The sequence below is a fragment of the Trachurus japonicus genome, chromosome 8 (assembly GCF_045865225.1).
Source record: "Trachurus japonicus isolate A0001 chromosome 8, Traja_1.0".
NCBI lineage: Eukaryota > Metazoa > Chordata > Actinopteri > Carangiformes > Carangidae > Trachurus > Trachurus japonicus.
Genome location: NC_140914.1, coordinates 17,161,566 through 17,189,120, shown reverse-complemented (window position 1 = coordinate 17,189,120; position 27,555 = coordinate 17,161,566). Strand labels below are relative to the sequence as shown.

The 27,555-nt window shown below is 41.3% G+C and overlaps 3 protein-coding genes across 4 annotated transcripts in view; 1 reads left to right on the top strand and 2 right to left on the bottom strand.

The window, feature by feature from the left end:
* cep112 (centrosomal protein 112) overlaps positions 1-7,190 on the bottom strand; it is a 103,264-nt gene extending 96,074 nt beyond the window's left edge. The window contains 4 exon segments of the mRNA XM_085784300.1: positions 5,829-5,989; positions 6,203-6,393; positions 6,508-6,613; positions 7,080-7,190. Of these exon segments, the coding sequence (XP_085640426.1) occupies positions 5,829-5,989; positions 6,203-6,393; positions 6,508-6,607 (452 nt within the window). The 5' untranslated portion in view covers positions 6,608-6,613; positions 7,080-7,190.
* Positions 7,191-9,208: 2,018 nt separating this feature from the next.
* Positions 9,209-27,555, top strand: part of prkcab (protein kinase C, alpha, b) — a 128,843-nt gene continuing 110,496 nt past the window's right edge. Inside the window, exons 1-2 of one of the 2 annotated variants that reach the window (XM_085784297.1) lie at positions 9,209-9,564; positions 9,840-9,871. In XM_085784297.1, the coding sequence (XP_085640423.1) occupies positions 9,398-9,564; positions 9,840-9,871 (199 nt within the window). In that variant the 5' untranslated portion in view covers positions 9,209-9,397. The remainder of the gene's footprint in view (positions 9,565-9,839; positions 9,872-27,555) is intronic. The other variant, XM_085784298.1, reaches the window with a different exon arrangement.
* On the bottom strand, positions 10,337-12,191 carry LOC146982987 (uncharacterized). The gene is made up of 4 exons (XM_085784299.1): positions 12,051-12,191; positions 11,896-11,954; positions 10,931-11,304; positions 10,337-10,894 (listed from the first exon to the last, which is right to left on the bottom strand). Exons 1-4 carry the CDS (start codon positions 12,071-12,073, stop codon positions 10,337-10,339), a joined length of 1,014 nt encoding a protein of 337 aa, XP_085640425.1. The 5' UTR covers positions 12,074-12,191.

Here is a 27,555-nt window from a genome sequence, read left to right as displayed (position 1 = left end):
TTGGTCAAGCCTTCATTCGGACCACTCCACTTCACCTTGCAAGCAAATGTCAGTGTGGACAATGCCCCTTTCTAACTGCGCCACTGTGCCTACATCCACTTGGACAGGGCAGGTACTTCTGTCAAAATCCTGATCTTTGATCTCTCCAGCTTCTTCACCACCATTCAACCTTCCCTGCAGGCCAAGAAAATGATTACTAAGCAGGTTGATGCCTATCTCATGTCCTGGATCATGGACTCCCGTTAGCAGTCATCCTGAGTTGTACAGGTGTGAGCAGTGCTGGAGCTCCACTGTCGATTGTCCTGTTCCCTTCTCTCTTTACCCCGTGTGCCTAATACTTCAGGCATGAAACATTGAGCTGCCACCGATAGACATACTCTGCAGTTGTTTGATGCATTGAAGGTAGGATCTGTCAGAGCACCAGAGGGTGGTGGACAGTTGTGTGGACTGGTGTGAGGTGAAACACCTGCAGCTCAACATCAGCAAAACAAAGGAGCTGGTAGTGAACTTCAGGAGGTCCAGGACTCCCGCTTCTCCTCTTTCCATTAAGGGAGAGATGGTGGAGATAGTGCAGGAATACAAATACCTAGGTATCCACTTGGACAGCAAACTGGACCAAGAACTCTGTGGCTCTTTGCAGAAAAGGCCAGATTCTGCACTTTTTCATGTGGAGACTCTGGTCCTGTATTGTCTGTGGAACCCTTCTACATGTTGTCTCTTCTCCATCATTGACATAGTGTTTTGTTTAACCAGAGGAACACATTTGACTCAGGACGGTGTATTTATTATCATTACTACTATTTAATAGTAGTTTTTTGCTGAACATATTTTCTTCAATTGTGACAAAAGAATTTTAATTGCAAGGATCAGTTAAGTTTTCCTGATCTACAGTATATGCCACATACATGCAAGAATAGCTATATATATGTCTTTTACCTCAAATCCCAAAACTTAGGGAACACAGAGACATCACCAAGGCAACATTAGCTTGCATCGCTTGTTGAAGGTGGGAATACAATTTCAACAACTGATTATTGAAAGATTGTTGGCTGCAGTGGCTCTGGGTGCTATTTAAGACAGTGACATGGATATGGTTTTATTCATTTGCTTTAATATAATGTTTTTTATGAAAGACTTGCCAATGGGGAACTGCATGTGGTGTCATCTTGTACTAGCTGCAAAGATCGGTATAGAAATGACATTCAGCTTTGGTTTGTATATTATTCAATATTTTGCCTCTGAGAGGTAAAAGTCCAAGTTCTTGCTGGCATTTTCATATGAATCTATTTTAATTAACATGTATGTGCTGACTGATTTTAAGAATGACTATGTTTAAACAGTCAATCATCTTTCTAAGACGGGATAGTTACATGCGACATAAAATATTACATGGGTATTAATAACACTATTTTATCTTAATGAGCAGCAGAGTTTTAGATACTTAGAGGGAGAACCTCACTGATAGTCAGGCTCTTATTAAGCTCAATTTGTTGGTTGGTTTGGTCATGTTTAATTCATTAAGAGGATACAGTGCTTACAATATCCACTCTAAAAGCTGAGGCATAGATACAGTGACTCTGTGAGACAGTTATCCTTATACAACTAAATTCAAAAAAGGAAAACTGACTAAAACATTAAAATTCAATTTCATTAATGTATAATTACTATTAGTTAATTAAAAGTTTCAAATTAAACCCTATAGACTTTGGCTTACGTGTACTCACTCATTCCTTTCGCGTACTGGTTGGTCTACACATGCAGACACAGACACACACACACCTGCATGCACATGCACAAACACATGCAGCTGTGAAACTTGGATAGGGGGGCCAAGCTTTGCAATCTTGGGCCTCTAAGTCAACAGGTGGATGAGGATAATTGAATCAGATGTGTCTGGAGTCTGAGGCCCAGAGATCAAAGCAGTGGCAAGTCCGGCCAGAGCTACACACACGCGCACACACACACACAGAAGAAAATGAGAACACCATGTAGAGCCTCAGAAGCTGCAGCTTGGCTGATTAAAGCAGCCTGACATCCATACCCAAGCCTGACCTCCAGGTGCATAGCCAGAGGGCCCAGGTCTCAGCCTCAGGCACTCTCAGGAAAGCAGTCTGACCTTGGGACACAAACAACCCTGTGCCCCTGCACACCCTCCAACATAACCCAACAGCACCTGGAGGCTGGATGATCAGTGGAAACATGCTGGCCTATAAGGGACAGACGAGAGGTGTTTACACCAACATCAATGGCCAACTCCTGCAACTGCAAGGACAATGTTATTGTCCCACTTACTCAGAGAAAAAAAGGGGGAAGGAGAGTGGAAAGGGGGGTTAAAAGTTTTCATATGTGGGTGAAAAGAAGACAGATGGAAGGCAGAAGTCTGAGAGAGACAAGAGGAAAACAAGAACAGAAAAAAAAGAAAAAAGAGGCCTTAAAAAGGGCTTTTGTAGGCAGAAAGTAGAGCCACATACAAAAAGATAAAGCCAAAACTACATGTTCTCCAACTAAACTATAGCAGTGAACCTGACCCCAGAGCTGATTACCAAGTTAACATGTCAAAACCAAACCACACATGCCATTTTTACTCTCACGTCTTTATCACCAAGTGGACATAAGAAGATAAAGTGGACATGCCGACTAATCACCAAAGCTGTTTTGTGTGATCCTTTGACCCCACCGCCTGCATTTGCTTTCCCAAAGCATTGCTGTGCCTCAAAACAATGTTATTGAAAAAGCAGTGCCTCCATCTTGTGGCTAAATAAGGAATAGCATGGTAGTGGTGGAATGTGTGCCATAATGTAATCTGGGCATTTGGGGATAATGAGGTTGGGTAATGTGTCCTTTAACACACACAAACATATTACAACTCCAACACCAACAGCGCCTTTGGATGTTGAAACTTGAATGGGATCTAACGGTTTCACAAGCGACAAGAAGCCCTGCCCATCACCTGACTAATGGTGAGTGAGACAGAGATCAAACGTTGCCACATCATAGGGAGGGAGTCAGATGAGTTCCTTCCATTTAATCTTATCTAAATGAGAGAGACACATAAAAGGACTCTTGGCCTGAATAATTTTCTCCATCAGGATGTTAGCCTGTGATCTGAGCGTCTTTCATGGTCTTATCCCAATCAGACATTATGGTACTCAGCAGTCTGCGCTCCCCCCCAAAAAAACTCTCACACTCCCTGTAGCAGTGAGAAGGAAGATTTGTGCCTTATAGAAAGTGGACACACTGTCCTGAATCACTTGTAATGTAAACTACAGTATAGAATATATTATGCAAACAAAACAAAAACCTCACCGGTAGAAATGAACGTCTTTTGGGAAAAACAGCCTTCGTCAAAATTAATCAGCTGATTAAAACATGTATCCTTTTGAAATAAGAATCATTATCTAACACTGTGTCACTGCTACTACTATGCATGGACACTGTTTCAATATTTAAAGAGCAGGCAATGAAGTATGTGCTGACATTTTAAATGCATTTAATTTTATGTGCACTCAAGACACAGAATTAAAATATCTTCTACTGGCAGGCCATGAACGAGATAATGCAGGTTTAAATGTGACAAATATTTTAAAGACAAGTTGTAATGAACAATTTTACAGAACTGAATATTCTACAACCCCTGACAGTAAAAGTTGAACTAAATATGGCAGAAGAGGGCCTGTAGCTTTTCTTACCCAGTGCCCTGTTGGATATTAAGCTGTCTTTACTACACTTACAGTGCTCTCTTTTTATTATGATAATGAGCATATCAAGCCATTGGGCTCTAATTTGCCTTTGGAATAAAAGAAAACCCTAGGCCATTACTGGCATCACTTTGTCAAGTCCCTGAACTGCCTGATGACAAAGGAAATCTCCCCAAGCAATCTAAGCTGACTGATGATTTAGTGAGGCATGCCGAAAGAACCCTCGTGTGTGTATGTGTGTTTGTGTGTGTACAGTATAAATCCAGACATATGTAGCTTATGTGAAGACCCAAGTAGTACATTAGATTTTAGCCAAACTGATTTAATTACTGTAGGTAGAAAGGCTCTAAATCAAAAATACACATTTAAATTTTAGGCATTTTACTGGTGTTCATACAAGAAAAGGGACCAAGAAATTTAAGAAATGGAACGCAAGCTACTAAGCTACCTAACTTTATTCCCTGCGTTCCTCTCTCCTCAGTGGGGGTTAGACCTCACGTTCAACAACTGGAAAAGTGTTCAGAGAAGAGGAACAGAAAGATGGATAGAGAATACGAGAGGTTCCCTCATACTTTCGTGCTGTTTTGAAGTATTCCTCTATGAAAAGTCAGAATGGACGGCATCATGAGGACTGATGCAAGAACTTGGCAATGTCATCAGCTTTTCAGATAGCACTGCTGAGCAAATACGATGGGGCGATCAGTCAAAGCTGTGTGTATCCAGCTTCACAACCAAGATCAGTGTTTTCAGTCTGATAAAAGAGCTTTTAAACAGAATGCTTAGATAAATATCTCATGCGTTATATGCAGCATCTTCTCTATCTGGCCAAAATGTATTATTTATCCAGTCTCGGAAGTTAAGTCACCAGCTAGAACAAGGAAAGCTCTCTTTCCAGTAATCTCCAGTTCTGCTGGCACATAAGACCACGATAGAATGGCCACATCTGACTTTAAATGTAAATACATGTTACTGTGTTATAAACCCACATATTATTACAATGTTTAAGTACAGAAATACAAAGACACTCTTTTTAACAGAGTTAAATGTGGAGAGGACTGAAATCTCCCTCCTGTGTACATGTGTTCTGAGAATGTAAAAAATGTAAAATACAGTATAACAGCGCAAAAACAGGATGTATGAGTACAGGAGTCTAAGGCACATGTTTAAGATGCCTGCTATGTGAATAATAAAAGAAGAACAATGAGTCTTAACCAAGAGAAAGTTAGGCAAGAATGTCTTGACATTTTCAATAAGAGCATGTGCATCCTGTGTTAGCTATAATTGGAGTGAGTTGCATTAAAGTACTGTAAGAAGTGAGGATCTGGGATGTGGGGATATTGTTGTATTTGGGCTCCTTCATAAAGCAGCAATATTGTTTCTGACCTTGTGCGTCCCTTTGTGGCTGTCATTTATTTTCTAATGTCTACTAATATTGACCATTGTAACAAAGCAAAAGTCCCTTAAACTCCTAAAAATGGTTTCTTAAACATGACAGTGTACCTGATGAGTATACTTTTCTTGAATTCATAGTCGAAATTATTGGGACACTTACTCAACAAGCTGTGGTGGCAGTAAGTTATGTAATTAATATTGAATACATGGTATGAACAAACTTGTATGTCGAGGTAGGAGGTCAGTGCAGGAAAAACTGCATGTGGATATGGATTTCTACATCAGTGCACAACAGTTAAGTGCAATAGAGAGTGCTTGCTACAAGAAGCAACCACAAAAAGGTATTCAAGCTACACTGGGCTTACAAGCAGCAAATCTCACCAAAATAACAATGAAAAAAAAGTATTTGCAACAAACAGTGAGCGAGATCAAAGGTTAAGAGCTGTTAGAATATGAGAAACGATATACCTCTGTACAATAATGTAGATAACATTTTTGACCAACAAATGGTACACAACTGTTAAATATGGCTATTATGCAGTCTTGCTCATACCTAACATACATTATCATGCATCACTGCATACTAATTATCAAATCTATGAAACTGGGATCCTTAGAAATTTCCATTGCCACATGCTAGTGGCTTAAATTATAGACAGTACTATTTCAAATAATTTCTAACCATTTCAACCTATACCTGTGTGTATTTGACCGATATGCTGTACAGTGGAAAAGTACCTGTGATGGGCAATAGGTGTGGAACTCGTTCTGTCCTTAAGCAGGCCGACAGTCAAACTGTCATCAGTATAGCCACCCAGCTCTCCTGTCACCCAGTCAGGCAGACCTGCATTGCTGTCCTGCACAGATTGACGACTCAGTGGCTCATCAAAGTAGATGGACTAGAAATTAAAAATTAAAATAGATTAGTTTATGTTACATGCGTGAGGCTACTTATCAGTACATGTAATCCATATTTGTAACTATGCTATTGGATATGTTGCATACAAAGAGTCCTCAAATAACTGTGACAGCATTTATGAAGTGACCGAAAAGTGTTTTGAGACTAGATGGCATCCCATAGATATATTTATGATATAATGAATCATTCTTACCATGTAGGTAGGGAGCATCTTGAGGCTGCCAGGCTCTGGTTTGCTAGTAAAGGGCCCTTCCAGGACTCCTCTCTTGAGCATGTGAAGGAGCAAACGTGCATACATATTGCGGTTCTTGCGTCCCATCAGACCTGACCCACATGTCGCTGGGTCACACAGCTTCTTTATCCATATAGCACACCGCTGGCGCTCTGGAAATGACGTTACAAACCATTAAACATATCACGATAGTTTCACATGTTCTTGAGACAGTGGAGCAGCTCAGGAGATAGAGCAAGAATGGCAAGAATCACATGAAATATCACCTGTCTTATTGGAGTGTTTCAGGACATATGGCTTCAAGTCCAGCAGATAATGGTCAAACTCAGTGTCCAGCCTCTCCCACGAGTCCTCGCGTTTGCTCATGGTGTCCTGGGGGAATTACTAAATTGTTATCACTGCTAATAAGAAATGAATTAGCCGCTCTGTTGACATTAGCCACGTTCGCTAGCTGCAACGAGCTCGTTCACGCTGCATGCGTAATCAAAACAAAGAAGACGCATTGTTACATGAAACATGGCAGCATCCTGACAACGGAATGCAACCATAAAGATAAGATGACACGATAAGAGAGCTACTCTAATCAAATGACTACAAGTGGCAGTAGCACCATATGCAGTAATAAGCTATCTAGATACTTTTCTTTTAAAGGACCGATGCTGATACTAGCGCAAACATTAGCAAACGTTGCAACTAACGCTAGCCGCGCTAAAGTACGACAGTCTAATGCTCGAGGTCCATTATTGTCTCTTATGAGCTTTCACCAGTAAACTATTGGCGTGTTTAAAGTGGCAAAGTGTTGTTGAAAGTGTAATAAATGGACTTAAAAGCAACAAACCTTCAGTAGTGATTTCGCCGCTCAAAACGGTTCAAAAACTTCGGCGTCCTCGCTCTCTACGCCACATCCGCTTTCCGTGGCAACGCAGCGTCTCTCTGTTGTCATAGAAACTTCATGATAGAAACTTCTGCCTCATGCAGTGGCTTCGCTTCAGAGCCATCACTTTTTAAACACTTTGTGCTGTGGATGTAATTTTAACTCGATAAGATTGATAATTCTACGAACATGCACTTGAGTAAAAAGCTAACAAAAAATATATATATATATATATAGTGAACGGGTTTGAAATATTTCTGAATTTATCTTATGTTGACTTGAAGCTGATCTGTGTGCCGTTCAGTTGTTCATGTTGAGCCATCTTGACAGTACCAGCAAGGTATTTCATTAGACATGGTTTTAAAATATTGATTTCTTCTTAAACATGATTTTCTCCTGCTTTAACTAAAATAAAATAGACCTCCAAATCCCCAACTCCAACATAATCAAATGTAGAAAATATAATGGAGAAATATCTGAGATAGATGAGGGTGAATGTGATTTAGAGGATATTTGCTGTATTTTGGGTCCCCCTGATACCAGTGCACGGTTCTCGGCTTCAAAATCAAAACAAGGAGTATAGTTTAAGTCCACTGGGTGGCGTACAACACCAGTGGCCGCTTGTTGAGGGCCATGTCGCCTTCAAGTACTCCTCGTTTGTTTTTCTTTTCCCAGTGTTACCGTTTACTTGGTAGGCTAATGTAAAAAAAAAATAATAAAAAAAACAAGTTCAGTGACATTACATTTTATAATTATTCATTAGTAGAATGAAAAAAAAATCCACATGGTCAAACTAATAAACACTTTGGCAGTCCTGTCGCGTTAAAACCAATTCAAACGTTAACTACTAAGTTTGATAAATTGCCAAATAGCCTACCGTGTAAGTCACTGCAATTAGAATCACTGATAATGTCAATAAATGCTTATATCCCAGAAAGCAAGATTTGGAATCACATTTCTTTCTTACATCTGGCAGGCCATTATAGTTAAAATGTTTGTCTTGTTTGTAACAGTGTTTGCATTGTTTTGAATCATGCAACATGCGTATTCTATAGAAATATATTGTCTTTGTCTCTTCCTGGCCCCCAATTGGTTGCATAATACTGTAGATAGGCTACATCCCTAAAGTGGTGGTGGGGCCTCTACTTCACCTTACAATGTTAAAACAATGTTTCCATGGAGTCGGCTGGCTGTCTGTAGGCTAGTCTATCAACAATATACTACACTAACCCAATACACGTGCACAGGGCCGTTGCTAGGAATTCTGGGCCCCCTTAAAGAATACTAAAGTGGGCCCCCCCCCCCTAACTTTTCCTTTTTTTTTTCCTTAGACTACGTATGTATTATCGTTTTTTATTTAGCCTTCTTTGTTTTGATGCTAATGCAGCATTACACTGCAAAAACTCAAGTATCTTAGCAAGAATATTTGTCTTATTTCTAGTCAAAATGTCATTTCTAGTCAAAACAAATGTTTTTTCATTCTACTTAAAATAAGACACATCATATTAAAAGCAGCTTGTTTTTAGACACTTTTTACTTCTTTCAAGCATATTTTCACTTGGAATAAGTAGAAAAAATCTGATAGTGGAGCAAGTTTTTCTTCCTTATTACAAGCACAAAAAACTTACTTTCACTGGCAGATTTTTCTATTTATTGTGAATTTAAGTGAAAATGATCTAAAAACAAGTCAATTTTTAGGTTATGAGTCTTATTTTAAGTGGAAAGAGATTAGTTTTGACTAGAAATGAGACATTTGGACAAGAAATAAGACAAATATTCTTGGAAAGATGTTGAGTTTTTACAGTGTACTATGAGTATTAGTCAGGGTCTTACGCAGAATAAATCAGTCATACAAAGATTAGACTACTGGGGTTTTTTATGGGCCCCACTGGGCGCTGGGCCCCTAGAATTATCATCACCTTTCTCCCCTATACAACGGCCCTGCACGTACAGAACCAGGCAATATGCTTGTCTGTGTGCTTAAGTATTCAAAAGTCACCTCTGACAAACTATTGTGACTGTACATGCGCGATTGAAATTGAATTGAAATATTCCCACAGCGCCTGAACGCAGCCTCCGCCGACGTCACAGTGAATGAAAAAGAAGCGCTCAGCTGTGGACCAGGTAGAGGGGCGGCGTGCGGACTGTCAAGAGCGCTGCAGCACAGACAGCACCACTTGTCAAGAGCTGTGAAGAGACAGGAACCTCACAGGAATCGTTTGGGACAACACCAATTCGTGGCTGTGTAGTTTTTTTGTTTGTTTGTTTTTTTTGTCCACATTATGGCTGACCATCTTTTACATTATAATGACTCAGCTGGGGTCGGGAACCGATTTGCCCGCAAAGGAGCTTTGCGTCAGAAAAATGTGCATGAAGTGAAAAACCACAAATTTATTGCGAGGTTTTTCAGACAGCCGACGTTCTGCAGTCATTGTACAGACTTCATATGGTAAGCGTCCATCATGCACACCTGTTCAGACGGTCTCACTCACTTTCAGGGTTTGATTGGCACAGTATTTTCATTTAGCCGCTGTGGTTGTGCTCAGTCTAGGCGAATGTTTACATGGATATGCAAGAAGTGATCGAGTTTACAGATCATATATAGTTCAAACTTATAGTTTTAAATAGACGATGAGAGAGAAAGAGACTCAGACGAAGCGTCAAGACTTCTTAAAGTCTTCAAACAAAGCAACTCCACTAACATTTGTACCCTCTCTTTTGTAGGGGATTCGGAAAGCAAGGATTTCAATGCCAAGGTAAATATACAGTTGTGGCACAGTCAAAACTCATGTTGTCCGACATCATTTGTTTGACCTGATGAGCTTCGTACAGTAGCTGCCTGAAAACAGAAGATGCATTATATTATCTTTAGTTTAGTTAGTTTTTTTCTTGTTCATGCATTGTTTTCTAGTTTTCATATATAAGCATTTACAATCAAGTTTCAAGTGACTCCATGTGCAGATTTTGAATCAGGATGCAAATTTAATACAGATGGAAGAGCAGACACAGCACTGTGTATTCTTCAGAGAGCACATTATGCTGCAACAAAGGAAAGCAGAGGTTAATAGAAAAGATTACTTTGAAACATGAAGCTTAAATATGTTAGCATTTGTCTGTTACTTGGGCACATTAATATCCATGTTGATTGCCATTTGGTTTTGGGAGAATTAATGTTTAGGCTCATATTTGGGTAATTTAAGGCTGAAGTTGTTGCCATACCTTTACTGGTTCTTTACACCCTTGGGGGCAGCTGGGTAACTTATAGGCCTTTTGACACCCAGCGACCTCACAGGCGTTGGCGGGGGAAATTCTGGCGAGTAGCTGGATTTAGTGTGGAGATAGCCCAGTCGCTGGAAGCCATCTCTGGTTTGGGTGATGTAGCTTGAAGGGGGTGGTGGTGGTGGTGGAGGAGGGGGGATTGGTTCACTCACTCTTTGAGAAACCGCTTCTTGAGAAATGGCTGGTTTGTGTGGAAGCTGTGGGAAGGCCTTCATCACGTTTTTTGGCTGGTAAGCAGAGGATGAGCCTCTCTTTCCCGATGCAGCAACAGGCTGAGCTCCTACATTAGGTCGGTAAGACCCCTCATTGGTGTGATGAGCTTGGCTGTACCCTCCTACACTGGAGATGTCAGCATGACTTGGAACAGACGCCTGCGACTGCGTATTTTCAGAGGGATATTGGAAGACGTCCTCGTAGACAAGATGGGGCATGTTACTGGAGTCACTTCCAAAGTCAGTTCCACCATGGCCACTGCCAACTGGTCCGAAGTCAAAACTAGGAGACTTTACTGGCTGGGAGGTGTGCGATGGGGCAGGGTCATAGTATGCAGATGAACTAGCATAATTAGTAGCACCATCAGTGCTTGGAAAAGCATGCATACTGTTTCCTGGATAACTTGGCTGGTAGTTAGGTCTTACAGGGAAGATCAGTGGTTTGTGGTGGTTTTCAAGGCCCCAGTCTTTTGGCACACCATTAACAAGTTTATCTACTACATGAATACTAGGTGCATTAAGCCGTTTTTGATGAGCTGGGACTGAAACAGTGTTTCGCATAACCAGAGGCTTGTTGTGGCTTGTGTATACACCGTAGTTTAAAGCTGGTCCGTGACTCTCAGTGTTTGAAGTGGTGAACACATCGTCTTCCTCATCACCGATGTTACGCATGTCGGCCATGTGTGGATATCCATATCCTGCAGAATTCACAGTTAACATCAAACAACAGACCAGAGCGGCTTTTTTATGCAAATGAGAATGACTGATGCATCCTGGGTAATTTAGGGGCAGCACCCGGCATTTTTACATTGCACTCAGTGGCTTTTTGTGTTTTGATGGAGCGTAGACTAACTAACAATCAATTTGAATGTTTAATTTTTTGTTTCTTTTGTAGCACTATGTCTCATAATTATTTTGACACCCTCTTTGAAACCCACCGTTCACGCTATCTTGACAAATTACAATTAATTAATCTAGCGGTATGCTCCTTTAGCCTCCCACAATGATCAATGACTCCACACAGTGGCCAGAAATGTCTGACCCAGACATCTACACGTATTTGGTGGAATCACCGGGGAGGTTTTGGCTCAGTGTTGTCTGTAAATAGCCTGTTGATAGCCAACTTTTTGTTAGTTAGTTTGTCAAGACAGTTAGGCTGAACTTTTCAATGGAGGGATGCCGGGCGCTGCCCCTAAATTACCCAGAATGCATCAGTCATTCTCATTTGCATAAAAAAGCCACTCTGGTCTATAGATAGGTCTAATGGCATAATATGAGAAAGTCATTACCTTTTATCGATGGTAAACCAGTACTGGCATCAAACAGCAAACCACAAATCCAGGAAACACTGCAAGAGAGGCCAGTACAACAAACATTTGAATGTCTTTCTTAAAATGCAATTGAATTCAAGTGCTCAGAAACTCACAACCTCAATAAAACTTACCATAAAAGGCGTCCAAGAGCCATGGCTGTTAGCTGAGAAGCTGCACCCAGTAGCTATGGTTTGAGACAAGCAGATTAGCGAGAATGGCTGGTCTTGAGGCTAACCTCTGGCCTTATTATATCCCTTTGTGTTTCCTTCATATCAGCACTCCAGGTCTGACTTAATGAAGACCATTACAGCAGCTGTTCACTGAGCAATTAGTGGCCAAATCGTTAGCAGGTGTGGCAGCTGGACACCTCCGCCCATTGTTTCATTGTTTCAGTGCAAAACATGCTCAGTGTTTTTATATTGAAAGACACTGAACACTTTTTATTTGACGAAGCATTTTGCACATTGCATACCTGAAGAATCAAAAGATTATAGCACACTTTCCCTTAACAGTAATCTAAATGTGGAGTCGGCATGCACATATTGTATGCCATGAAATCAACACCTACCGTCCTTGCTAGTGTAAAATTTCTCTCTAGACATCTGATACAGTGTTGGCTGAAGGGGGAGAATGGCAAAGAAAAGAGTGAGGAGAGAAGGAGACAAAAATGTAAACAGTACAAAGAGTTCTAATTGAGTGTAGTTTAAAAAAAAAAGAAGTTAAATCACCAATAAGACATGTGTACACAAAACAGAAACAAAAACACAATATGAAATACTCACTGGAGCCTCCCCATGCATTTAGAGAGTGGCAGGCAGCCATCAGCTTGTACAATGCACTCTCTAGAAATGTCATACCGAGGCAACTTCATGAATTTGTGGGATGCACCTGGTGGCTGTAATAATGAAGTTGTGTGTTTTCAGTAAACATGGAAACATCTGCTGGAAAATATTTTTTATCTTATCAGTCTGTGGACCAGCACAGCATTTAAAAAAAAAAAAATCTGCGTTTAGTTTTCACTCTCCTCTCTCGGTATCTTTACCAGTATCAGTGTCCTCTCATGTCAACAAGTGTCATTCATGGAGAGTGACACCACAGTGAGAAGATCTGTGGCCTTAATTAAATGTCTGCTTAAATGTCTACCCTATGTCCTATACCCACGTGGGCCTGTTTGATACCCAAAGCTTTATTTTCAGATGTAGAAAGTCACAGTTCTCTCCGGAAAGGGAAATATGACTAGACATGTTGTGCTTATTCTGGCAGTATGATGTACATGTGCATGCATTTACACATATTAATTTGCATGTGTGTAAATGCATGTGGTTACACTGATTAGAAAAGAAATTCCATGTACCTGCTTTCTAAATGGCAATACATTTAAAATTCCCCGTTTTAAGACCAGGTGTGTGTGCAGCAGCTGAACTGTCTAATTACAGTGGAGTTTGAATACACCATAGATGTGGGCTGAGAGTGTGTTCTTGTAGACAGGGCTTCTTCTTATAGAGTGTGCATAAGGAATGTATTGCTTTTTTGAGAACCATATAGTAGGATAATCTCCAGAGGCCACAGTGTAGAGCCCTCTCTTTTCTTCATGGGATGCATATATAAAAGCTTTTGTTAATAGAACTGTTAATACAAGGACTGTGAGGTGTACTGGGCAGAGAAATAGTTAGCCTCAAAGTCAAAACAGATTTCTTTCTGTGACTGCACATCTAACTTGTTATTCAAACATAAAGCTGAGGAACGGAATGTCTTAAGAACTGCTTCACTGAGACAGGATAGTGAAGTCACACACTCACACAGCATCAGTGATGATAAACACAGTGATATGCACAGTATTTATCCTGTTTAAGGTGACAACATTTGATGTGAGGTACAGCTCAGCAGCGGAACAGTTTGCTTCTAAGAGTTATTAAAAAGGTGATAAAGCGTGACTCCTGTAATCATTCATCTTTATCAATTCCCTGCATGGGTGATATCAGTTTATGGTTTGGTAAGTGTGGGCAGATTAAGGGCTGCCTAGAGCTTCTTACTGTGCAACGAAGTGCTAGATAGCTGTTTTTTTTTCTTTCTTCTTATTCTTCTGTTATCACCCACCTCTACTGCACAACGGCAAGCGGTGGAATGCTGCCCAAAGAAGTGCCATGACAGAGGAAATGTCTTTATTACTGAAGTCTCTGTGTGTGGGTGGAGGACTGCAGTTCCCAGGGTGTTGCCTGCTTTACCTTTTTTTTTTATTGTCAAGCCTAAAGTCAGGTTCCCTCGGGTAAGGGATGTAGGATGCATTACGTGTACTGCCGACCGTTTTGTTGCATTACCAGGAATTGTTGTATATTCACTGTAACCTACTTATTCTGGTCACCATAGGAACTCTACAAGATATGACTCACTCCAACATAATTTAAAAAATCTTGTTATTCGACCTGACGATTCATGGTTCGGTGTAGTGGTTTCTGTATTTAATGTGCATTTTAGAGATGTTCTTGGTCCTCTTGTTGGCTGGGACATGGTCCACTGTGGAGAGTCTGCAACACTGATACATCCTGTCATATGGACATGCTGAGTTACATGCTATAAGTGTTGCCATTATGCACTAAACATGGACATCACTCCTTCCCTCCCTCCCTCTCCTGCTGTGCATCTTGTTTTTTTTTTTATATTCCCACTCACTATTATTGTGACTTGTTTTTTTGTGACTCATGAATATACTGTGACAAAAACAACAACACTTGTGGCAAAATATAAAATCAAGGTCTGTGGTGCAGAGTTAAACCGTAAATTCTGAATTATATGTTAAATCTACAATACACAAGTCTTATAAAATTAAAAGATACTATTAGTTTGGTAGGAGATTTTCTTATTCTTAAAATAAAAAGGCTTACTTATTTTGTTGGTCACCTGTTTAAACATTAGAAAATAAAATAGCATCAACGCTGATGACGCCTCTATATCACCTAAATACTCTAAATAATCTGCCTATGCAATTATCACCTCTCGTCCTCAGATACCTGGTTCTGCTTTGGGATGAGGAAACAAACGGTTTTCACGTTGTTGAAGAGTGTCTTTCCCACGTGCTTCTCGAAAAAACGGCGAGTTTTTCTGCCGTTTCATTCGTGAGTACGAAGTAGAAGAAGAGAGCTGGGTTTCTCCAAAAACGGAGCTCCCGCTCTAGTTTCAGAGAAAAATGCACTTTTGTGTCAAGTGGCAATCGGCTCATTTTACCGGTACTCTGCAGTGTGGCGTCTCCCAAATCATTTCTACGGCTAAATAAGTATTTTTGTAGGCAAATCTGGGGGGTGTGGCAGCGTGGAGTGCAGCGGTGCAGCGGTGCGGGTCTCTGGCTGCAGCGGAGCAGCTCAGTGACACTGCTGTGTGACTGGCCGGCGATGAGTGCTCTGGGGCGGGGGCGGCCGGTCACAGCCCCCGCTGCAGAGCGCCCGCTGCACGGTGAAAACAGCTGAGATAACGGGCTTTCAGATCCGAGTCTCCAAACCAGAAACGTTTGTAACAGCACTGGAAAAAGTCAGATTTGTCGCCAGTCACTTTTGTCAAAAAAAAAGTCACCAAGAGGGTTTGGAAAGTCGCCAGATTTAGCGAGAAAGTCGCAACACTGTAGCCGACAGCCGCACAGCGCTGCACGCTGTCCCCACAGCAGCATTCAAGGAGAACGACTACTCAAACAAAACCCAGATCACACAGTTTATAAAAAACATTATGTTTTGATTGTAGTTTAAAACAGTTTTGTAAGTTCTGTAAAAAAAAAAAAAACGTTTTGATGAGTTTACTCGTCGATGGTCGTGAACGTTCGGCAGGCTGTGACGAGTTAACTCGTCAATGGTCGCGAAAGAGTTAAAGGGATATTTCAAAATTTTGGCAAATTTGTCTATTGCCATAATCCCTATAGTTTTAGAAGTGGCTTCATTACCTTTAATTGTTGGTGCAAGCTGTTTTTAGATCGGCGGGGGAAAGACGCGAGCTGCACGGTATTTCCATGTTTCCCTCTCCCTCATCAAACTAAATACACAATCCAATTTTGTAACACTATCTCACATGAAGCAAATGCTCAGAACTACTTGCTTTTGAAATCACTCCACCCAGCAGCCGTGTCTGAAATTTGGGTTACGTATTTGCCTCGAAAACAACTCCGTCTCGTAACGTTCCATTATTATTTCATAGCATGGTGAATGTGCAGGTCACAACTTGTCCACGAGAGTGTTTTGGAGTTGTTGGACCGTGCGCCTCTGTCTCTCCCCTGCCGATCTCAAAACAACATGCACCAACAATTAAAGGTAATGAACCTACTGCTATGACTGTAGGGGTTATGGCAATAGGCGAATTTGCCAAAATGTTGAATGAAATATCCCTTTAACCATTATGACTGTCTGTACTCACTGGAATCAAATGATGCAGAAATGCATAATAGGTTGTTATGTTCCATTAGACACAGTACAGTCGACAGATGGATAGGCATTCAACAGTTGGAGGGACAGTAATACAGTAAGTAAGTTCAGATTTACTACAGTTAACTCATGAATAATTGTTGAATCATATAAAAATATGGCATGGGATAATATTTTTCTTATTCAAATTCAGGTCTGATCTATTGGTTATTAATATCCGCAGCAATATTGTTAATGCTGAAACGTCATAGCGTTAACCAGTGCTGCCAGCTCTCTGAGCTTTTCTCCAAATGTCAGATCATCTTATTAGAAACAGTGGTGTGAGAGTGTGTGTGTGTGTTTCATTGCTGAATCACCCGCCACTGTGGTGGATGCCCTGCTCTCCCCTCCTTGCCCCCCACCCCCCACCCCCAAGCGCCCCTCCACCCCCCAAGCCTTTGAAGCTGAGCGTCTGTGGAAATAACTGTGCCATCTGGAGAGTTGAGAAGCTGACGGTGGGAAGAGAGCACTACGTCTGGGCACAAGAAAGAAAGGTGAGAGAGAGGCAGCTGGAAGCAGATGACGAAGAAAAGAAAGAAGATGCAACAATCTAGAGAGGCTGGAAAGAGGTAGTGAAGAAGGGCATAGGCGAACACATGACTGAGTAAACACGGGAGGATTTTGCAGTTGCATGGGTGGAAGTGTTAGGGTGAGAGAGAGGATGAAGTCAATGAAGCCTGTCACACAGTCTGCTTTCTTGCTCCAGAGTTTTGGCAAAGATAAAGCAAACAGCGTGACTACTCGCAGCTGAAGAAAGACAGCAGAGTGAAAACAGTGGTGGATATTATGTCTGCTTGAAGACCGATTATAAACTCTGGCCAAGTTACATCTGAGCAATCATGTCTCTATAGTCTGGTGTTTGGAAGTTGGATTATAACTGCTTATGGATCACGTTGACGTAAACCTGCAAAAACCTTTTTATTTCCTTTTTTTTGGCCACTTGGGAGCAGTGGAAACAAGCTGTTGTCCTCACCTTTTAAGTTGATATGTAAGTGCTCTCGCTAGATGAGGTGATAGTTATCTGCCCTCGTGATAAATCTATTTCCTTGTGTCTTTTCAGCCCTGATATGGTATATATAGTAAATAGACAAATACATTTTAAGTTAAAGGTGTAGAACATCATCTCCTGATTTTGTAGAGGTCAGTGTTTTATTTGAGGACACTTGGGTTGCTTGGGTTAGGGTAAAGTTGTTTGTAGTGTTCCAATGTCTTCCTTGCGGACATCTCCATAACTGTAACCATCCAGGTCCCTTTTGTTTAAAAATACATTTGCATGTGAAATACAGTCATTTGTCCTCTCTCGTTCCCAACTCTCATGGAGTGATAATGATCTTTTACATGTGCACAGATGCAGGCGATGGGTGTAGGCTGCTCCGCCACTCTCAGGGACATTTGTTTCCCCTCTGGGTGACATCATGTATGTGTCAGTTAGCATGACGAGGGCTGACACATGCCTCTGACGAGGCCGATACTGAGACCTAGTGGCAGTGTAGGGATGGGGCCAATCACTCCCACCTCTCAGGGTGGAGCAATGGACCTCATTAACCAATCAAGGAGCAGAAGTGAGGGGGTATTGAAACATGAGAGCGGGACTTATATATAGTATGTATATGGATAGATAGATAGATAGATCTCTCTCACTTTCTCTATCTACAAACACACATATTCTATGTGGGTGTTGCTCCTCTGTACTTGACTATTCACTCTGGCACATTTGTGGGAAATACCATGAGTTAGAGAAACTATTCATGTAAAAGCGTAGGTCTTTCTTTTTACTTTTAATGAATCACTTAAATGTGCCAGAAAGTGAAGCTTGTTTATTAAAAGCTTTACTCTCCCACTACTGAAAAACTCATCAGTGGAAGAAAAGAGACACACTAACACAACTGACTCTCAGTTACATACTGTACTTAAATAACATTTTACATCCACCACCTGGAAGAACAACAGAGTTGAATCATCCATCCTCCAAGTAATCACATGTCTGATAAAAGTAGTTCCTGGGTGAAAATATTGTACGTAATTTTCAGCTCGACTGCCATCAAAAATCCCTCAGGAGGCCCTCCATTTTCACTTTTAAGTTATTTCCAGTATCTCTTGAAAATTGTTGAGCATAATACTGAGTGTAAGAAGTGTCGGCTTGGTACTCATTAAAGGACAGTGTTGTTAAATGTGAAGGAATCACTGAAACAATCCTTAATATATTTTAAGCCCTCTCCCAGCTGAATGGCATTTAATTACACCAAGAGTGGAGGCTTAGCTAGCTGGAATAATTATGTGTAATTCTGTTGATGCTTGTCTCTGCTCCACATTCAAAATGCTCCTTTTTACTATTGAGTGTTGGGTCTCTCTGATGCCATACTCCCCCTTTTTACCCCTCTCTGTCTTTCTCACCACTCTTCACTACTGTAGCAACAAGGGAGGCCATTTCCATTTTGTTATCATGGTTACGGCTCTTCTGGGCCGTGCTGATGTGATCAGATCACTTACACTGATTGATTGCAGCCCTTAAGTCCTACCCTGTTCATCATGCCATTGCATTAGTTATTCTATATTTGTGCAGTCAAATTAGTGTAAAATAAAGTACACATGGCTCTATTTTACTCTATATAAGTGTGTCTGATATCTTTCAAGTGCACCGAGGGCATGTCCATGTCTCTTTTGCTACTTGGAAAGACAGAAAAAACAGTCACTGGTTCAAAAGGGTTGGGCTTAACCACTTAGTTATTAATGGGAATGTTTTAGGCTTAACATCCAGTAATCTAATCACAGTGCCATCTTCCATTCTCTTCAAAAGCTGGCCACTGCAGCTCCTTGGCATATTGCTGTTATAATGGCGCAGTGTTTCGGTTACATTTTATTTGCTGGACAAAGACGGGCTGAGTGAATCAATGTGCTGCCCACAGCTCTACAGTGAAGGGTGAATAAATCTTCAGTTCATTTTGAAGCTATGCCCATCGAATAACAGTGCAATATTGCATCTATGACTTGAGATCAAGGTTTTCTTGGTCAATCCTGGCCTGCTGCCTATTATCTTATATAATAACAATGTATAGGAGCTGGATGGGAAAATGACAGCGGCATTGGTCTGAAGCTAGCAAAGACACTTGCATTGACTTGTGTAAGGAAGGGTCCGCAAAGTGCAGTGCTCACCACCACTCACGAGGGCCAATATGAATAGTAGTTTAGATTAAAGCAGAAGTAAGCGATATTTTTGTGTTAATATACGTCTTAAATAGTTCTATCTTCCCACAGCAATCACTTACATAGAGTGTTTGGACCGAAACACGGGTCTGTCAGTCACTCTGCTCTGCTGTAAGCCGAGGAGAAAACTTTTCTGGTATCCTACAAGTTTTATCCAATGAGGAGAGAGAACGGCATGAAGGGCTGTGTTGGCAGCCAAGGGATGCGCCTGAATGTGGTGACGTAGGGACGAGGACCAATAGATCCATGACGAGGGCGGGGGCTGCTAACTCCATCTGCTGACAAGAAGTTATGGTGCGTTCAAGGCAACCCGTAACTCGTGTTTTTCCGACCTGTGAAGTCGTACCAGTTCGATCTGGTACGAGTTCACGGGTCGGAAGTTACGAGTGGCCGTTATAGTGACTTTCACAGGTAAAACAGGTCGGAAAAACACGAGTGGGTTGCCTGGAACGCTACAAAGTCGTAAGTCGTGACTTGAAGCTGTAATTTACGGTTTCCAAAGCCTGCCTGGAACGCAGCATTAGCCAAAACGACCGGATCGCTTACTTCTGCTTTAAAACTGGGTCTACGATCAATTTTGAGTAATTTCTCAGGCCTGCCTCTCTGGTTCATAGGCCGCCAAAGTCACACTCTGTCAAGACATGTTGGCTCTCGTTATTCTTTGTCTGCATTGGGGGCTTGTCAAATTGAATTGTGGAACCCTTACAGCCTGTGCCTAAAAGGCGCTTGGATCTCTGTGCCAGTTAGCATCCCTAAAGACAGAACGACATAAGACCTTCTTATGTGTCACCATAAGGGGATTGCTACAGTCTGGGTGCTAGACAAAGGGCTCTCATTTATAACTCCTTACTGTGAAGAGAGGATGATGAGGAGGAGGAGAGAGGATTGGGACCAGTGGTGGAGCCAGGGGGTGGCCCGGGGGCCAGGGGGCTGTGACCACCCCTGGCTGCAGTCTGGCTACACAGTGGAAGGAAAGAGAAGTGTGTTAGATGAAAGCAAGAACAGAAAGGGCCCATACTCGCAAGGAGCAGAGATCCAGGGACAAAAATACTAAAAATCATGTGTTGCAATGCCTCACAAACATCATTTATAGACATCATTTCTTACGAGAAGCTGGGTGGTAAATTCTGCTAAAAAAAGCACTGTGCAATAAATCTATGAACCTTTTGTACAAACCTTAGCTGCCTTGTGTCTTCCATTGGAGAGAGTCACCAGGTTTGCATTGTGCTGACTGCATGATAACTGCTGTGAATGAGTAATCATTTTACAAATAAATACAGCAGCAATCACAGTACAGTCATTGTTTTTTAATTTACTGTGGTGTAACGTGTGTGGTGAGCTCGTGTATGTGAGGTATCTGTCCCACACCAAACCTGCGCTCCGTCATCTGTTTAAATGTCATAAAAACCACTTGGGCATAAGTTGCCTGTATATTTTAACTCATCTTCAATAGATACTGTGAACTCTTGCCAGATATGCCAGCATGGTGTGCCAAGGTTACCATGGTAACAGTACTTGGCCCTCGCTTTGCCTATGATGTGCCAAATCTCTGCCAACTATTATACCCCAGGCAAGCACTTCCCTGTAACAAAAAAACAAAAACACAAACACCCCTTGTTTCCAAATAATCCTTAAATGATGATTCAACACGGGCACTTGGCATCACCTCCTCAGCTTCCATTTACACAAATAAAATGGGCCTCAGTAGCTGTGACCATGCACTTGTCAGCCCGTCAGGGTGGAACATTTATGATCTTATAAGACAGTATAAATCAAGATGTGAATGGAGTGCTGAAATCCCACACCAACAGCACTTGGTGATGGGACCCTCGAGCACAGAAACAAGGAGGAGACCATTTCATATCCAATTCACGACAGACTCTGCCCCCATTTCCAGTGCAGCAGTGACCGCCACAAGTGCAATATTTTCATTTTAACAGACTGTCTCAGCAGATCATGTCAGAATGTTTTGCTTGCATAACACAATGTCATCTGGTGACATTAAAAAGGGGTCTTTTCGGAGGCTCTGCGGCATTACTCAGCTCAGAGTGGGGAGTTAATTGTCAGGGAGCTGCCTGTGTGTTTTTGCTGAGACACAATGTAGCGGAATAAGATGACACATGCTATTCCCTCATAATCTCTCTTTTAACAAACAAAGGCAAAAGAGGGCTTGGAGGCAGAAATCTTAGAGGAGAGAAAATGATGAAGACATTAGAAAGATTTACGTGATAATATCCTCAAGAAAAAAAAAATATGGCTGCATTTGTTCTAACTGTGTGCAAAAACAACAATAGAGCGTGACAGGAGCAGTCACAGCACTGTGATCTAATCACTGTGGTTTCCAAAAATGGCACCAAAAGGGGAGACAGAAGAGACTCCTGACAAGATGCAATAAACAGCTGACTCTGAGTGTTGCTACAAATATGCTGATAACTTTCAATGTTAGAGCATGTGTTATACAACGACTCACCGTGTCAGCATGTTTTTGCATATTTTATTTTTTGGAGAGATTCACGCTCATGCCCCAACAATCTGCCTTTCATATTGGATTATTTGACCCAGTGCAAGCTTGTAATGGAACCTGTGCAACGAGTGTGTTTTTAGGCCGGTGTAGCCTTTGCTTTATCCCAGCAGAAGACGGCAGTATGTCGAACCTTAATCCATAATAGATGGCACACCAGTGACTTATATAAAGACAACACCATCAGTGCAGAGCAGAAGATGTCCATTCAAGCATCAGCCTTTAACCCCACCACTATCTATACCTCGTATATGAACCATCTGTTTCCATGGCGACATACAATCTGTTGTGTCACACAGGGCTTTAATTTCGTAAACCGGGCGCAGGGGGTGTGTCCAGGCGCATTTTGCAAATCAAATTTCGTGCCCGGTGCAAGTAGCCTGCTCCTCATTCCCACCTTCGTCCCTCCTATACTGGGCAAGTGGCAAAGATGGAGAGAAGATGCCGAATATACTGTATACTCACTATCTGATGCCGAGGCTGTTTGTGGTTGGCTGAGAGAGATGATTTTTTTGTTTTAGTTTTTCGTCAGGTTGATACAAACGCATTTGATCTGACATCAGATGTGACGGGACAATCGATATAGATATAAATGTACGTGCTGATTCAGATAGTTACATTAAATAGTGGTTGTTGTGATTATTTATTGCATTGAAATGTGCCTGGAACTGTGGAAACCTGCCTGTGAGGTTTTGGTGATGTGTGTGCGCACTGTGCGCCGGTCAGCCAAATGACACTGCGCCGGGTGCGCCGAGAGTAGACCAGGTTGGAGCTGGCAAGCTTTCAGCGCACCCTCGGCGCAGCCTTTTGGTATGAAATTGTCACTGTGCCAACTAAGCTGAATCTGTGGACCCCCCCCCCACCTCAGTCTACCAAATTGCCAAATTCGCTGCGCACAGTGTTGGGCCGGACGGAATTAGAGCCCACAGTCTCAAAATCAAGGTGAATGGATTAACAAAGTAAGTGTGTATCGGTGTGTGGAGTGTGTAATGCTAAGCTGTCTATTTTGGATGGAAAGACTCTTCTCTGGGGAATTTAGAGTGGGAGTGCTCACCTTTATGTGTCTCACCACTCCAGCTGTGCTTAATGAATTCAGTGGTGATTACACCCATGGCTATTTTGGGAATGGTTTAAGTCAGAGATATCAGTCTTGACCCACATAAGGTGAGCACAATGTGCACTCGGGAGGATTTCAAGCTCACTGGGTCTATGTCTTGTACTCTGTGTGTGTGAGACTGACAGGTCCTATGTAAGATACTTAAGGGTTCAAGAGCAAAAAGCCAACAATGAGCTGGAATATAGTTTTTATTTGTTGCTCCCCTGTGTGAGCTCATATGCATGCTCACCTTTTTACAAAAGGTCACAATAATCTGTCCACCATGGAAAAGGTCATTGTGGTTTGATGACAACCAATAAGCATAGAACATTGTCATCATGCATTGCATAATATTCTTGAGTACTAAGCAGACTTAATTTGAGCAAGACCCATTGTACATTTATCCAGTATTACAGACGTGGAAAGCCAAACAGCATCATGAATTTTGATAAGCAAACCTCTAGAAATCAGAAGTTGTCGACAGTTGTCTTCTTTGTTAATGATGCTGTTATTGTCTTGCTTCCATTGATTATTGACTGCTTTTTACCTTCTCAATTTTGTTTATAAAATGCAGGAAAATCAGTTTACACTTGGCAAAGAAAGGCAGGACAAGCTCACATGTCAGATGCTGGAATTGGGGACAGTGGTGTGTAAAATGGACAAAAGCTGATTCATATTTTTTGTTGATCACCAAACAGATTAATCAGTTATTTTTTCACTATGATCATAATAGGTAAAAGTGTCAGCTGAATATTTAATCTTGTATATAATTAGAATATTCTGAGAAAAAGCAGCTGAGAAAAGTGCAGGTAATATGTAACTAAAAGACGTGTAATAGAGGAAAAGCAGTGAGCGTGTGGCTAAGATGGACACATGGGACTTTCCCGGCCTCAGTAATATTTTTGCTATTTCTGTGCAAGGACAAAGATGCGGGGAGACAGGGAGAGTGAGAGGGAGGCAGGGTTAGAAAATGTGTGTGCCAGTTTTCCATAGCGTGTGCTCCCTCTTCCTGCTCCTGTGGTGCTGTAAGTGCGTGTCCATGTGTGTGCTTCTACGTGTGTACTGTATGTCTGTGTGTTTGTGTGTGTGTGTCTGTGCACGCGTGTGTATGTTGTGCAGTTTCAGGGTCACCCAGTAAGAGACTGCAGCACGGCTCTTAGTCATCCTCACACCTTGCTCCCTTTTTACTTGACTGTCCATCTGTCTCCATATTTACCACCAGAAACAGATTTCTGTGCTGTAAACAAATAAAAATATGCAAATGTGCAACTATATGTAAGGTTACAGTAATCACTGGGCAGAGGGTAGTGGTCAAACAGTGGACTTGTAGAAATAGAACCAGGCTTGGAGTAAGAATCCATATTATTTATCACAGCACAATGGGATTTTGTCCTTGAACCCAATCTATAGAGAAAACACATCTAAATTAAGAACGAGTATAGTCAGACCCCAAACTGGGAGTGTTCGGTGCACCGCCACCAAAGGTATTTTCATCACCATGGGGGACAATTATTCTAGCGTTTTCAGCACACCTACCAAGCGCCCCTTTCAACACCACGGACGCCATTCACGTGGCATTTTAATCTTCACGTACCCTACGAAAGAAAGAGTGGGCCTGAGCTATTTAGAAAAGAATGACTACGTCTTCAGCATAACAGCTAACTGTTACCAATCTGACAGGTTATGTCAGATAGAGTCGACTGCGTCACAGTTATGACGCTTACCTTGACTCATTGACTAGCAACAATGTTAGAGCTACAGTATATCAAGTTAGTAATTAGTGAGAAATAACATAATAAATGTCTGTAACTGTCCTGAACTAGGAGAATTTAAAGGTGTAAGCAAAGGGGGTAGCAAAACAGTGATTAATCTCTATTTAAATCAAACAGCGAGGTGTCTGTCAGCTCGCCAATTAACTTTTCACAGGACTTGTTTATCCAGTGTTTTTTCTCCTTGTCTCTTCACTTATGATGTGAGTATCAAAATTAATTTGACAACTCATGGAGAAAAAAGTGGCTAATTTAGCTTTGGCTAAGGCTGTCTCACTGCTGAGCCTGGAGTAAAATCACTGTACATGTAGTTTCGTTTTTGCCTGTTTTTCCAAATTTGTAATGCTGTTTTTTTCCCTAAAAAATCACAAAAACCTTAACATCCCTGGTGCCTAATTCAAAGCAGTGTCAGGTAGAACAGAACGTATTGAACATCTTTCTGTAGCATCCTCTTCATGGGCTTCATCTCTTCTCATCTGTATGAAATGATATCTTCTTGTTCTTATATGCAGGCCTATAATCGCTCCTCTGCTTATGCTGAGCCAGATGACTTTTACTTTTTCTCTGTAGTTCTGAAAACTGATGCAATGTGGTCTCAGACATTGTGGTGCACAGAAAAGTTGTTGTTACCTTACCCCTTAATGCTCACTTTCTCAAAATTTGCAGGGGATTACCTTACATGTATAGCATTTCGACCTAAAAAATTATGATTGTCATGATTACCAGTGGATACCTGCTAAAGAATTACTTAACGACCATCATAAAAGGAAAATAAAGAATATGAAAAAAGAACTATTGACAGACAATCATGAAAGGAGCTAACCCTAACGTTACTGTCACAAGATAGCCAGAAATGTAGCTGTTAGAATGAATCGCAAATATATTTTCATCAGATCTGATCCAACTTCACTATACTGTTTCCAAACAGGGAGCGGAAGGAAGGGGTAAAAAATATGTGAAGTGAAAATAATATGTGGCAAAGTGCTTAGCCGTTCCTCCTCACATATCCTTCTTCACATTCTGGGCTTAGTTGTTAGGGTGGACATAAGGATAGGGGCTAAGCCTTAGTGTAGGGTTCGGGTTGTCTTGTTTTTCCTTATTAAAATTTGTCTCAGCAGCTTTGAGCATAGGATTTAGTTACAAACTTGTAGTATGACATAGGGGTTTGTGCTTTGTAAAAATGAGATTCCTATCTTACCTCAGTTTTTGTGTACAAAAATAGATGCAATACATGTTATTTGCGTTTTTGGTTTTGTGGACTGTGCTTTGCAGGTAAATCCACTCATTGTGCAAGATATAGGCTAGACTTGAATGGGCTATAACTGGGTGACCATCTCTTCAGCAATTTTAATATTCATGGAAAGTTAGCAAGTTGTTTACATGTACAGTATAATCCATCACAAATGCTTATGTCATGGAAAACCGATGAAAAATACTACAAAAACCTTCTTCACACATAAATGCATGTGATAGATATGTATTATATGCAGCTATATTTTGAATGGCTATCAATGTGCCAGAAGTTATTTTAGAGGTGAACGGCTGATGAGTATAACCTCTTTTTCACATGACAGCTTGCCTCATACCCTTTTCTGAACACATCAGCACATACAAACCTCTCTTGTGACTAATGTTTATCTCTCTTACGTATTCTCATGCACATTCACAGGGACTGTTTTCCCTTTGTGCACTTTTCTGAGAGCCAAGAGTGGAGCAGGGGGACACGAGACGGAAGCTGTCAGGTCCGAATCCCTAATTGAAGGTGTCACGGCTGTGTCTCCTCCTCGTCTTTCCCAGCCTCCCTGCTCCGCTCAGGGCAAATATAGCAACAGGCACCACAGGAGAGAATCAGCGCTTTGCTACCATGTTGTTTTTGGCATCTATGTGTTAGCATGGGAGGAATTTCCTTTTGATCTGCGTTTATCGTCCAGAGAGTGCCACTCGTGAAATTACAAGGCAGAGTATTTCTTAGATTCTGTGTCCTCTGTTGTTGGTGTGTGTGAGAGTGTGAGAACTCCTATGTCTTTTATGTACAACAGTCTCTTCAAATGATCGTACACCATCAGAAGAGAAACGGCTTGATTCGACTGACACGCAGCCATAACTCTATCAATTAGGCTTATTTATAACTAAATGAATTCAAAGATTTAATTATGAACTGTTATCTTCGCTGCTCTTAAGTAAGAAGAATATGTGTGGGTTTGAGGGGGCTGCATAGTTTCTTACCAACTGTTATGTTTCAGAGGCAGTATTGTGGCGACAGTGTGAATTTTAATTACTTTATTACAGGAATATGTCCAGCAAAACTTGGCTACCAGTTGAATTAAAGCATGGGGATAACTAATGATTTAAAAAAGCCAACATGAACTTCTAATATATCTAGGTTTTCCTCAGAAATTAGCGTAATAGATCACTTTTTCCCAGTCACAAATGACTGTACCATATTTTTAACTAGGAAATATAAACATGATGAATTTGCAAATTGGTATAGGGGCTGCCAAAGAAATCTCCCTGCTAGTTCAGTATTCAAGCCAGAGGGAGGAAATGCTAATGCTGAGGGAAGAGCACTTAGTTATTATCTGTCGTTAGGATTGTGAGGACTATTGC

Bases quoted from the DNA above. Each gene is read 5' to 3' on its own strand.
- LOC146982987 (XM_085784299.1), bottom strand. From the start codon at position 12,073: ATGGCTCTTGGACGCCTTTTATG. The intron at 11,305-11,895 runs GTAATGACTTTC...TGAATTCTGCAG, and splicing joins TGGTTTACCATCGATAAAAG to GATATGGATATCCACACATG. The intron at 10,895-10,930 runs CCTGCCCCATCG...CCAGTAAAGTCT, and splicing joins GTTCATCTGCATACTATGAC to CCTAGTTTTGACTTCGGACC.